We start from the raw sequence: 14,496 nt of genomic DNA on the forward strand, positions 1-14,496 counted from the left end.
CAGTCGTATCTTGTCATCCCAAGATCCTCTCCTCTGGTCCCACTGATCTTCCAAGCACTCCTGCAGCGGTCTCATGTGCAGCCGCGCATGTGGCGTCAGGAAGATACAAGAGGCCATCAATCCCAGTAGAGGAGACACCGTCCTCACTGTCGTAGATGGAGTGGTCATGAGAGCCTGAGCCTTCCAAAGGAGTGATAATCGTCGCTCCTCCGAAGGAGACACGCTTGCTGATGGAGGCTCCCAAGTACTGAATGCACTGGACCGGAGTCGGGACAGACTTGGACATGTTGATGTGCAACCCCAGCTTGTTCAATAGAACGCACGTCTTCTGGAAGTGCGCTTGAGCTTCCGAGAAGGAGGAGGCCTTGATCAACCAATCGTCCAGGTACGGGTAGACAAACACCTTGTTCTTCCTCAGGTGTGCCGCTACCACTGCCATGCACTTCGAGAAAGTCCTGGGCGCAGACTTCAGCCCGAACGGAAGTACCGTGTACTGATAGTGATTGGTGCCGACTTGAAATCGCAGGAACTTCCTGTGTTTGTGTGCAATGTGCACATGGAAGTACGCATCCTGTAGGTCTATTGCACAAAGCCAGTCTCCCTGTTGCAACTGAGGATAAATGTGATGCAACGACAGCATGCGAAACTTTTCTCTGCGAATCCACTTGTTCGCTTGTCGCAAGTCCAGAATGGGCCTCAACTCGTTCTTGTCCTTCTTGCGGACTAGAAAGAACCGGGAGTACAGACCTCTTCCTCTTTGAGACAGAGGAACGTCTTCTATCGCCCTTTTCCTTAACAGGATATCGGCCTCCGCCTGGAGCTCGCGCAGTTGATACTGCGAGCTGACCGGAGGAATCGATGGAGGGCTGGTGAACCGAAGACTGTATCCATTGCAAACAATATTCAGCACCCACTTGTCCTGAGTAATTTTTCTCCACTCTGCCCTTGTATACATCAGGAAGATGAGCCCAATTTGTTGTCTTAACAACTGTATTTGCAAACTATTTGATACCGTTTGATCTGGGTATTGTGTTTTTTTAGGTCATTTTCTGGAATCCCTATGTGTAAGATCAAACATCTTATATATATATATATAAATACCAGTATTTGTAAAGCGCACAGCTACCTCTGAAGTGGTTACCGGCGCTGGGGGCCCTCAGGAAGATTAAGCAAGCTATTGCCCAGAATCACATGGTGCTGGGCTAACCTGCCGCCGGTGCCAGGGATCGAACCGTGAACCCTGTGGTCCAGAGTCAGGCACCCTGGCCCCTGCGCCACACCTCTTCCACAATTATACTGATTTCCAGTGATGTTGTCAGTATGTTAAATAATATCATTGAAACCTGAAAAAGCCTTAACTCTATTGGCTACAGAAATGTTGGCAAGGGTGGGAGACTTCAGCATGTGTCTGTGAGAGAGGCCCTTGGCTCAGTAGCACAGGAAGAGCCCAGCATGATGTCGATGTGTAGGATCCGTCAAGCTGCAGTTCTGGGAGATCTCATTTGGATTCTCATCTTGTTGTGAGTGCGCGTGTGATTATTGAAGGATCTCATCATCATGCCTGTGTCCTTGTGAAATAGACAGCTGCAGTTCAGAATTAATTGGGATCACATCTTTATGTCAGTGTACGTATGATCCATGAAACAGGAGTTATGTGAGTACTCTTTGGGATCTTGGTGTGAGTGAGTGTGTGATCAATTAAACCACAGTTCTGCAAGGTCTCATTGGGATCTCATGGTGGTGTGAATGAGTAAGTGTGTGATCCATGAAACTGCAAATCCGCAAGGTCTCATTGGGATCTCATGGTGGTGTGAATGAGTAAGTGTGTGATCCATGAAACTGCAAATCTGCAAGGTCTCATTGGGATCTCATGGTGGTGTGAATGAGTAAGTGTGTGATTCATGAAACTGCAAATCTGCAAGGTCTCATTGGGATCTCATGGTGGTGTGAATGAGTGAGTGTGTGATCCATGAACTGCAAATCCGCAAGGTCTCATTGGGATCTCATGGTGGTGTCAGTGAGTGTAGGCTCTCGAGTATTGAAGAATCCTAGAACTCAATGCAATGTCTGTAAAACCTTAAGTGCTTTTTTACCATAGTAATAAGAATATCATGTGCTCACCTTTGTGAATGACAATCTTGGGTCCTCTAACCTCTACTTCTTTCACCGGCCAGCTGTGCCTGCATGAAACCAAGAGGAACAGAAAAGTCAGGGGCAACACCAATCATCATGTCACACATCGTAGACTGTTCTAAACACCAGGGGGCAATCACAGATTGCGGGAGCTTGAAAGTCCTATTGTTGGAACTAGAAATATTTATTTCACATGCTCTCAAAATTAAGTGCAGGTTTTTGTTTTTGGCACCGAAAGAGATTTTCAAACCTTCTTTATGCTTTACGTACTGGTGATAGGATACTATAATAATTGTATACAACCTAAAAAGCAGTGAAGTTTGTTAGTTCAGATTAGCTCAACCAACCATAAAATCCACAAATTGATTGCTAATTTTTTTTTGTTATCTATGGCATTTGTAAGTGCAACATTCACCATTTAGATGGCCTCTTGGCAATGAAATAAATAGTAGTTGTGGACTTTTGTTTGAGACCTCATTCCAGTCCAGTGTTGTCGCCCACCATGCCACTCTACACATTGCTGTATGCTAATCAATACTAACCCGGCTCCTACTAGGTACAGTCCACCCACAACTGCCAGGTGAGATCCCCTCTAAAAGGGAACACAAGCAACCTCAAATAGATTTCAGCAGAATTTGACCGCGTCAGTCGGGTGCAGCTTGGGTAATATGGCACTGTGAGCATGGGACCCACATCCAGGCATACTCGTTGGACTTAAGGCATCTTACCAAGGAGCACAAGAGAAAGAGAAGACCGACATGTTTCAAGATCCAAGACAAGACAACAATAGGAGGGTGTCCTGCATCTGTGAAGAGAGGTTGTTTCCAAAGGTGGAAAGCTTATATCATAAAGTCACATTCATTATATCTTGACATGTGATTTCATGTGATGGAGAGGAGAAGATCCAAAGTGGAGCGAAGGCATTCGTTGGGATTATTATAATGGAATTGGGTTGCGATGTATGAGCCTTGGCAGTGAAGTGTGGAGTGAAGGATGCACAGGGTCCTGAATTAAAAACTTTTGGTTTCTGGGAGGGTGTGTAAGCTGGTGTGATTTAAATCTTGGATAACATGGTAAGCATTTGGTATCTTTCGATGAGGAATGGTGGAAGATCGACATTGAAAGAATCCCTTGAGTCTGTATATGAAAGAAGCCGGTTCAGGCCCCTTGAGTTAGACTCGGCTCAGCACGAAGGCCAATGACCAAGATTGTGATGAACGGGGAAGTATATTGCATGGTCTGATAGCTTGAAGAAGACCACTGCTATGGATTGGCAGTGAGGCTTAGGACAGGGCAGCCAAAGGATGGAAGCAGTTAGAAGAAGTGGAGACTGTAGAAACAACAGTTCCTCAGGATGAAAAGCAATTACATCACTGCTGATATCACGTATGACGCTACAGAAGTCCTTACAAAGATCTCAATCTGTATATTATGTAAAGGATTTCCCTTTTTCTATACGCAGCCATCAGTGTTCTCCATAGGGATGCACCTAGGAAAGAACTTCTCCTTGCTCTCCAATTTACAAATGTGCGATTCTTATTTGTGATGCACAAGGAACCAAAATAAAGGAGGGTTTCTGCTAACTGATGCACATGGACACAAAGTAAATGAGTGTTTCCAGTAACAGCAGATGCTAGCACAAAGACGGTATGATGACCAAAGGCTGCAGTTCCACTGGCAGTCACCAGAGGATCCAACACGGACTACATGGAGTTTCAAAACTGCAGTTCCAGTGAAAACCACCACTGAGATCGCAATAATATAAAAGGCAATCCAGTGCCCAAGGAGTAATGTAAGATGCTCATGAAATGTTGATATGGACCCAAAAGTGGTGCCTCATCCACATATTATGAATATAATGTATATTTTATTTGGCGTATTCCCCTGCTTGAGTTGCATGTGCTACTGAGGCAATCAAAAGTGAATAAATGTGATTAATATAATGCACATTGAATTTATATTATCATGTTCTGCCATGTTCTAATCAAACTTACATCAATATATTTCCAGTATTTAATCGACTGCTTTTACAGTATTTTGTTATTGATTTCTAAAAGTTTATAAAATGCAGATAATTGGGTGCTTCATTTATTATAGTTATTCAAAAGAGCATAGTTTCGCATAAAACATCTAAGTGAAAGGGCATCATGCCACTTTCTGTTATTTGTTTATGCTAAGAGTATTAAGAAGAATTAAATAAGGTTATGATAATGATCACAAAGAGTGAAGGGTGGAGGGAATCTTCATGCCAGATGACACTGGGTCAGGCCATGGAGAATCATATCTCCAGTTCTAGTTGAAGGCTACCATTGGCTAATAAGCATCAGGGCAGCTGGCTTAAAGCGAGATTAGCAGAATTTATTGTTGCATTGAACATGAGCTCTCTTGTTCAAACAGGTGTATAGGTGTACACCATCACTGAAAATTGAAATAAGTTTTATTTTCTGGTGTTCTAGAAGAAGAATACCGCTTAGAAGTGGAAAAATGATGGTAAGATCGCTAAACATTGATAACAGAAATAAATCATGCTGGAGTATTTCCTTTTATGCCCCCTTTTACTAATTGTTGCTACTGCCATTGTAGATGCCTTCATATTTATTTATTTTATTTATCTAAACTTGTATTGCGCACAGCTACCCTCAATGGGTTTCCCGGTGCCAGGGACAGACAAGAGAAAGAAAGCAAGCAAAAGCCCAAACAGAACAGACAGTGCAGAAGGATCAATTAAACAAAAGAGTCTTCAATTTTTTCCGAAATGAGAGTAGATCAGTCTCGGCTTTCAGAGCCGGCGGAAGAGCATTCCACATCTTTGGACCAAGATAAGAGAACGAGCGGCCGCCCATTTTGGCCAATTTAATTCTAGGGACCAAGAAATTGCCACTGGTGGAAGATCTTAAAGTACGACCAGGCTCATAGACTTGAACCAGGTTCTGCAGGTATTTAGGAGCAGAACCCTGCCGAATTTTAAAAAGAAGGCATAATGTTTTAAATTGTATGCAGTTCGGGACCTTGAGCCAATGAAGGTCACGCAGAGCCTTAGCTGCGGAAGATCTCCGGGGTACATTGCACAATAAGCGAGCTGACTAGTTTTGCACCACCTGGAGTTTGTTTATTGTGGCCTTATCGGCCCCAAGATAAAGCACATTCCCATAGTCGATGCGGGAGATCACAAGAGCCTGGACGACAGTTCTCCGAGTAGAGCAAGGTAACATCCATAAGATCTTCTGCAACCATCTTAAGGTGGAGAAACAGATTGCAGCGACCTTTGTTACCTGCTGTCTCATTGAGAGCTTATCGTCGATAAGGAAACCGAGGTTGCGGGATACGTGGGCTGGATTCGGCAGGGGACCCATATCGCAGGGCCAATGTCGAGGGCCCCACAGATCTTTATTCTTGCCCAAAATAACAACCTCGGTCTTATCACCGTTGAGCTTGAGCAGATGGTCGTGCATCCAGGCAGCAACGCGTGATAGGCCAGACTTCAAGGCAGAGACCTCGTGGCCCTCACTGCTAGAGAGAGAGAACACAATCTGCGTGTCGTCAGCATATGAATAGATTGTTAGGCCGGCGTCCTCCACGATGGTAGCAAGGGGTCTGATATAGATATTAAACAACAGAGGGCTGAGAATCGACCCCTGGGGGACGCCGTATGCTGATGAGTAGACAGCAGATTCAGCTTCTGTCGAAAACACCTGAAAGGTGCGTCCGCCTAAGAAGGAGGCAATCCAGGCCAGCGCAGATCCAGCAACACCAAGGGAGCGGAGAGAATCAAGAAGGATGGAATGAGACACGGTATCGAACGCTGCACTCAAATCCAAAAGGATGAGTGCAAAGGTCTCCCCGCGATCGACACCGTGCCGAACCCTCTCCGTCACCCCAAGGAGTGCGGATTCAGTGGAATAATGTGCGCGAAACCCGGATTGGGACGGATGAAGATATCCCACATTATCGACAAACGAATTAAGCTGGGTGTTCACATGTCGTTCTAAAATTTTAGAACATGCAGGCAGCAGGGATATGGGCCTAAAATTGGCTAAATTCGTGATGTCCGCGCCGGTCTTTTTCAACAAGGGAACGACCATGGCATGCTTCCACTCCTGTGCCATCGTAGACTTTATAAGAGATGTATTCAAAAGTCTCATTAGGACTCTCCGTGGCTCGAGGTCCAACAGTTTTAGAATTTTAATAGGGACAGGGTCCCTAGGGGAGCCTGACCTGATACTGTTCAGGCAGGATAGAAAGGTAGTATCATCAAACAAGGACCAGTCGTTGATGATCGTTGAAGGGAGGGGAAGACTACCAGAAGTAGCCACCAGTAAGGACTCAGCAGATGGCGGGGAGGTAGACAAAAATTCATGAATACGCTTCACCTTAGAAATAAAGAAATCCGCAATGGCATTGCACTGTGATTTGTCCAGAGCCGGAGGAGAAGGTACCGTATCTGCTCCTGTTAGCTTTTTTACCATTGTAAAAAGAGTCCGCGGGCAATTCTGAGCCTGAGTGATCGTGGATGCCGTAAAAGTGGCCTTGGCCAATTTACAGTTAACATGGTAGCTCTTTAGTGCTTCTTTGTAAGCTGCCTTACTGAGGGTTGAATAGAAGCGCCTCCATTTTCTTTCTAATGCCTTGCACTTGGCTCGTTGTGATTTTAACTCCTCAGAGAACCAAGGTGCGGGAGGATGAAGGGATCTGTGGTTATTAGATATAGGAGGGAGAAGTGCAGTTACAGCATCCCTTAGCCATTGGGAAAATGCAGCATTGGATTCTGATCCAGATTTTTCTAGAATCGGGATAGATTCAGAGAGATGTTGATTAAATGCCGCCATATTAAGCTTGTCCCACCGATAAGAAAGCTTGCTCTTACCAGCACAAGGCTTAGCATTAGATAAAATGTACCGCAAAATGGTCAGTCCATTCTAGTGGGCGGGCCCTTTGGGAGCAATCATAAGGTAAATTGGAAATGATTGGGTCTAACAGGTGACCTGCTGAATGGGTAGCCCCAGAGTTTCGAAGTAAGAGATTAAAAACTTCGAGATCTGACAGTAACGATGACTGAGGGTACCTTCAACATCCTCACGATGGATGTTGAGGTCACCAAGAATGGTGAAATTAGCCGATTTAAGTAATACAGGGGATATAATATCGGCCAGAGATGATATCCAAGGGCCAGCATTGCCCGGAGAGCGATATATTAAAAGACCAGTAAGCGGGGGGCGGAGCCGGACCGGCGGCCAAGATGGTCGCCCGGGCTCCCGGCTCCGCCGGCTCTCCTCTCCCGCCGCCTGATCCCATCGCCCGCCCCGCACAGCTCCGGTGCCCCCGTGTGTCGGATGGTGCGCTAAGCGGATGCGCCCGACTCCGAGTGATCTCCGTGCCCTGGAAGCGAAGCTACGGACCTCCGTGATTTTGGCCTGCTCGAGCCTTGCAGCCGGGACCCCGCGTGATCTCACAGCCGCCTGGAAGTGCAACAACTACGGCTGCGCGGACCCAGAAGGTACCGGTGAACGCTATGCAGGTCGCCCGCCCCCAAGAACTTGGCGTCAGTGCTGCCTGTGGAGCGTGAGGGCACGACATATGCTGTCCTTTGGAGCTGGTTTGGTGTCCCCCCCCCCGATGGAGTTGGTCATTTACCGACTGCTTTTTGCTACTCTGATGGGACTTTGCTTGGCCTGCGACGCGCTGCCTACACTCCGCATCACAGTTCCTCGGAGCTGGATGCGGAGCTGTACCGCTGTTGCACCATCCTGACGGTGGGGGGGGGTGGGCCCGTCGGTGCTCCCGCACCACGAAGTGGGGGCGATGCCTCTATTGTGTGCTAACGTTTTGGAACTGTTGACGCCGTCCCCCTTTCTCCGATCCTAGGGCGGGCGGCCCTGACACTGGTCGATGCGGCGTTCTATTGGGGGTCCCTCCTGTGAGTAGTGTGGCGCGGTGGTGTGTCCGCATATGGCGTTGGCGACGCGCACAATAGATCGAGGGGAGAGGGATCTTATGCCTCCCGTGCGCTGGAAGGGCGGACCCGGATCTGGATTGCTACAGGGATGAGCCCGTTATCACCGGACTGGGGAAGACAACCTGCCGCTGGTCTCCTTGTTGCGGGACATTGTTTATGTGGCAACGGCTCGGCCTTATTGTGCAGGCACTATGGTGAGACCTTGTTTTGACTCTATTGGCGGCGAAAGGGGAGGTTCGTATCTCCTGGTGAAGAGTCTTACTGTGGGTGCCGGACGCTACAAAATGGCCGTCCTTGTTATGCTACGCACTGTTCTCCGGATCGCAGACGGATAAAATGGCGGCGGATGCACTTTGATAACGCAATTACCTGGAACATTGCAAGGCTTCCTGTTCTTTTCCGATCTGGTCTGCCCATTCGATACGATTTTTACTTGCCTTCTCCCGCTTCCTGATATTTGTGGCATACTTATGCTCAGGGCTACGTGATTCATGTGCATCAATGACGTTCTGTTCCTTGTATCATCGTGGGGGGATTTCCATCTTGCTCGGGTAGTTTGAGGGGCTGGGCCGCAATCCTGATTCTAAACTTGTTGCTTCTTGATGTTTATTGTCCACTCTGGTAATATTATGATGACGAGAGGCGGCGGGGGGGGGGGGGGGCCGGGGGCCTGTACTGGGGTCCCTCCCTGTTTTCAATTTTCCCTATCGTGGGGTTTTGGCTCATTTTCTCCCTTTTTTCCTTGTTTTTCTTTATCTTGTGTGGAATATTGTCTCTTTCTTTTCTCTTTATCTCTCTTCTCTATATTTCGGGTTTAGACATGGGGCGACAGGCACGCTGCTAGGGGGGTAGGCCGTAGCCGTATGCAGAGGTGCAGGGTGGGGGGATAGGGGTGGGGTATTTTTGTTTTTCCTTTCTGTTCTATGGCCTCTATTTTTCTTTCTCAACTTTTGTTTTTCTCCTTTTCTTCTTTTTCTTTCTTTTTCGCGGGTCTGACTAAAGGTAACTCGCCGTGCGTTTTTCTGGTTCGGGTATATGGTGTATGTTTTATACTCTTTTATTGCACGGCGGGCGGATATTGTTTAGGTGGGGACATGTAATGTTTATTGAATATCCTGTTTCTACGTCCTGACATAATGTCCTACTTATGGTGATCCTGCTGCGAATATCCTTTTTCATGTGTAACTCTGGCCTTGGTGAGGTCTCATTGTGTGGCATCAGATCCTGAATTTCTTTCATTTAAAAAACACAAACCTTCCCTAATCCTGTGGCCGTGTTGGTACTTAGATCTCCTGAATTACAGCATAGATTTATGAGGTGTGCCTCCGCATTGCTCCTGTATTGCATTGTTTGTTTATTCTACCTCTGTACCTATGTTCGACCATGACGGTTGGTGAACTTTGACTGTAACTATCTAATGTGAATAAAGGTTTAAAAAAAAATAAAAAAAATAAGACCAGTAAGCGTTAGTTGAGGGCCAATCGTTAATTTGAATAGAGCGGCCTCACATCCAGGGAGAGAAAACGACTCCAGCTTACATTGGTAAGTGGATTTAAAAATAATAGCGATTTTCCCCCCCCCCCTCCTCCCGGAAGCCCTGTCCTGACGTACCATCACGTAGTTGTTAGGAACGGCTATAGCAATGTCAGGTCCGGAGCTTTCGTGAAGCCAGGTCTCAGTTAAAAACAATGCGTCTGGCGACTCTTCATTTATGAAGTCAAACAAATTTAGTTTGTTTTTGGGGAGCGATCTGCAGTTGATACTCCAAAATTGGAGAGGAGGGGAAGGCTGAAGTTTCTTAGTGGCCTTCCTTTTGCCCCGGTGATGCGCCTTAGCAGTTTGTGTCTTAGAAAGCGACATTTTGCCGGTAGAGAAGCCACAGCCTGCACAAGTAAAGTAATGGGTAGGCAGAGTACAGGTAGTACAGGAGACGGGTGTACGGGATCGCAAAGATGTTAAAGTAAGTGCGGAGTACGTCAGACGATTGGGAAAAAGGTCATGATTTAACCAACCTGAGCTGGAATGCGAGATGGCGATGGGCAGCCCGTCCTGCAGTCCGTCCTCAGCGCGGACGGGCGCAGACGGGCTGGACTCTGGCGTGACTCCGGCAGTGATCCGGCGTTCCTGCTGCGCGTGACCGCTGCGCGTCAGCATGATCTCCTTTATGAGGGGGTCGAGCGTCCTTGGGCGCTAGAACGAGCACTGCCCGACCGGCGTGCTTCCCTCACCAAAGATGGCCGCCAAACAATTCAACTGCCGAGGGGCAGAAAGAAAAGGATCAGGGACCCGCTAAATGCGGTGCAAAACCGAATATTGTGCAAGTATGGGGGAGCAGCCCTTAAAAACATGGGAATAATAAATTAAAAGCTAAATAAAATGAAAAACGAGGAGTTTTTAAAAACGCTTGTAAATCAAGCGTAATTCATATTGTATGCACTAAACAAGGATTTAGATTTTTTTTTATCTTTAAAAGGTATCTTATGTGTTTGTGGGTGCTTTAGTGTATAACTTCTAAGGGTTTGCCTAGGTGTCATTGGATGGAACCTCTAAACAAAGATAGTGCCCTGCACCAAGTGCCTGCAGCATGTGCGGGGCATGGCCTAGTTTATCACGTATGGTGAAAAGCCATAGGCAGCACAACCTTCAAAGCACCTTTAGCCATATGCACAGTATCCCGGGCCACAGACTTTTATTAAATAGACTAGAGCTTTTTATACACATCCATAACCACAGACCTTGTGTAGTCGATTAAGGACTTTGTTCCCGCCTGCTGCTTACTATTGGTTCACTGCAGTGTCGCTCTTGGTTGCTGTATCCTAAGTGGTTCACACAGCAGAATGCAATTTCAATTTTGGTAGAGGAGCACTGCCTAAGTTCAGTTTCCTGCTGCTTCAATTATTTATCTGTTGTTTTGGAGAACTATTTTTCAAATTATTCCAGCATGGCATGCCAAGGTTTATCCTCAAATATGGGGGCTGCGCCTTTCTTTTGTCGTGCATGGCGCAGCTTGCCTTCAAACATACTGTCACTCTCATGAAATGGGTTTAGCGCTTTTTTTTCTACCGAAAAATGTTGTTCACAATTGGAAGATAAGCATTTGTAGGCAGAGCACAGCACGTTCAGTAGAAGGTGTGGTGGCAGACATGCATCCCCGGACTTCTTCAATCCCCAGTGCTTCTGTCGGCTGAAGGTGCTTGACCTGCCCTTCTCTGCACTGGGTCATTGTTGTGTTTTTCCCCAGTATGGTGTGAGTGAAGATGTGCTTAGGAGGATACCAGAACTACCCCTGTCTGTAATTGTGTTTTATTTTTGGGAGGTGGCCGTGTGTCCCTCCGCAGCCTCATGAATAATTTTACACTAGATGTAAGAATTACATTTTGTACATTTTGAAGCCTTGTTAGGTGAAATGCACCGCCTGTGATTTTCTAAACAAAAACACAATAAAGGTCAAGATTGACTTCAACAATGAAGAACCACAAGTCTTAACTCTATGTGAAATATGTGTTATTGATTCTAATTTAACTGAGATATATGTGTTGCCTCTCAAAAAAATCTTGTGTAAAACTACTTCTTACTGGATGGTCAACGGTCAGCTGACCATTGAGGTGGGCAACACTCCTTTTTTTCCGAATTGATTTAAGTTACTAGTCCTGGCGATGCAGCTTTAAATTCCCTGGCTACTTTTCTCTCCTGTGTCTAGTGTACTACATATAATCAATGTCTTATAATAGCAAATAGGGTTTGACAAAAAGGAACACAGGACCTCACCGCAAATCAAGAAAGTGATGAACAACAGCAAGAAAGAAGGTACTTTTACCTTTTAACAGCATTGTTGCATCCCAGAAGATAAAGGTGAATGAAATATATTTAAGTACACTGTGTGTGCAAGTTCCAGCCTGCCCCCTCCCCAAATAAGCAAGATGTAATCTTTCTCAAGTTGGCAAAGTGGCTCAGTAAAATAACCACTTGCAGTAAACATTTTGTGGCATTTGTAAGTCACAATTTAAAATCCCAAAGAGGCCAAATTCCATTTTCATCCATCTTTCTGAGATGGAAAATTAAGTACCATTAAGTTGTTTAACAGTAACACTTGCACTCAAGGGAACCCCTTTGTATGCAAACTTTTTACCACACGATCAACACCGTTACCCACCACTGCCAGAATTATCACCACTATTACTGACACCAGTAGAATATCTCCAACTTTAACCTCACACAGCGCACGTAAATTGAGCAAACCCAACCCTCCTTAGGAAAGATCCTTTCACAATTCCATCATCAATCTATCCATACTGTGTAGTGATCAGTAGTAGTGGGAAGGTCCTTTACCCTCTGTCACTGGAGTGAGGCCTACAGGCTCACTCACCTTTTTAAAGGTTCAGCTGCTGTATGCTTAACTCGCCCTTGGCCTACATCAGGTAGTTGTGGGTGCTGTGCAGTGCAGGAGTAGTGACTGTGTTGGTTGTATGTGTACCAGGTAAGGGTACGGTACAAGGGTGGAGCAATGCTGTGCAGTGCATGTGTGGACGGTACATGTACTAAGTGTATGTATGCCTGAGAAGAATACGTTACGAGAGATGTAGTGCTGTGCAGTGCATGTATGGATAAAGCATGTGATGGGTGTAAGTGTGCTTGCGTGGCGTACAATGCATAAAAGGTGAAGTGTTATGCAGCGAGCACATTGTGAGTGTGTGTGCTGCCAGTGAGTGTGTTTGTGAATAACACACCCTGGTTAAAGATAGAAAAGCTTCAGTGCTGAACAGTGTGCTTGCTGAGTGTGTGTACTGAATACATGTGTACATGTAAGGGTACAATGCAGAGTAGTAACTGTGGTGGACCGAGAATGTGCTGTGAATGTACACTGTGAATGAGTTTGTCTGCAATTATACATTACATGGAGGATACTAGGGGGGCTATTAGCAAGAACATTCTTGTTTTTATCGCCGCCTATCGCTGGATATTTTAGCAGAGATAACATGCTATTAGCAACGTTTATCTCCACTGTGATAAAATATCCAGTGATAGCGCGAAATGCCTGAATATCGCTGGAAATCCAGTGATATTCACGCATTAACGCCATGGTGGACGTAGCCTGAAAATCCACCTGCGTTGCTAATATGGGGAAGTTTTGTTAGCGACTGTTTTCAGTCGCTTCTAGTTGGGAACGCCTGCCTTGCATGTCATTAGCGATAATCATCGCTGGCATGCAAGGCGATAGGAAAACCGTCTGCTATTGTCAGAAAGCTGTTGCTGAGGCCTGTTAGCAAACGCTTGCTGATAGGGCGATAAAAAAAATCGTTACTTTTAGCGACAAAAAGGGCAGCTAAAGCGGCGATAAACCCCTTGCTAATATGCTCCTAGGTTCCATTTTTGGAAGCCAAGGATTGCTTGGTGAAGACACTAGGAGGAGGAAAATCCTCTCGGACAAATTTGTGGATCCATTTCAAGAATAAGAAGTCATTCTAGGAATTTCACTGACATACTGCATATTTCCACTACACAACCTCACACCGTGCCACATAATTCTACACCACACAATTCCACAACAAACAATTCCAATCAAACACATCTCTCCCTTCCACTTCCAACAACCTTGTCAACTCTCCCACACACATCCACTGCCCCTCTCATTTCTCCCTCACACTGCTACTACGCCCTCTCATATCGCAATCCCACAGCCCCCTCTCATCTCTTCCACTCCCTATCTCCTCTCTATAATGCCTGCTCACATAATAATCACATTTTCTTTCCGTGCCTTTTCAAGGTTTCTGCCCTTCAAACTTCACTCCTCCTCTTCCTAGTGTCTCTGCTTTGTACGCAGATCCTCCCTCTTTATGCATCTGTGACCTTCTCTCCCCTTCTTTCTCTCTTTCTAACACACACTTTCTGCTCCTCTGTCTTGAGTTTAATCACCACTTCCAGCACAAACTACCTATCCCTCTCTATCTTTTTTTCTGTTTATTTTGTGCAACTCTCACCCCTATCGATTCACCATGCCACATTATTCCACTACACCAATACACTCCACACCACACAATTCCACAACAAACTATTACAATACAACCCACATATTTCCACACCACACCATATACATCCACTACACTAAAAACCAAAAAACATAGGTAAAAGACATTGTCATTTACAGTGTCAATAGCTTTAACTCTCGCAAATGCAAGGCCAATTGGGTTGCAAATGCTTGTTTTATACAGAGATCATGAGCTGGGTTATTGTTTTCTAATCACATCCTAGTTTTTAGAGAAAGAGGCACTAATATGCTCATTTTCCAAAAATCAAAGAAGTGCGCTAGAGAGAAACTAGGGCTAGATCTCACATATGCTGTTTCAAGACCCAACAACATCCCCATTAAGTGCCATTCTCTAAGCCTTAAGCAACATCATAACATAGACAGT

At 45.8% G+C, this 14,496-nt stretch overlaps 1 protein-coding gene and 1 long non-coding RNA gene across 2 annotated transcripts in view; one reads left to right on the forward strand and one right to left on the reverse strand.

Moving 5' to 3' along the window:
- The window catches only part of LOC144756279 (uncharacterized), a 385,761-nt gene that overhangs the window by 61,168 nt on the left and 310,097 nt on the right, over positions 1-14,496 (forward strand). The window lies entirely within an intron of this gene.
- The window catches only part of LOC144756278 (uncharacterized), a 411,513-nt gene that overhangs the window by 44,432 nt on the left and 352,585 nt on the right, over positions 1-14,496 (reverse strand). Inside the window, exon 14 of the mRNA XM_078645939.1 lies at positions 2,122-2,180. Within this exon, the coding sequence (XP_078502065.1) occupies positions 2,122-2,180 (59 nt within the window). The remainder of the gene's footprint in view (positions 1-2,121; positions 2,181-14,496) is intronic.

Source organism: Lissotriton helveticus, chromosome 5_1 (assembly GCF_964261635.1).
Source record: "Lissotriton helveticus chromosome 5_1, aLisHel1.1, whole genome shotgun sequence".
In the NCBI taxonomy this organism is placed as follows: domain Eukaryota; kingdom Metazoa; phylum Chordata; class Amphibia; order Caudata; family Salamandridae; genus Lissotriton; species Lissotriton helveticus.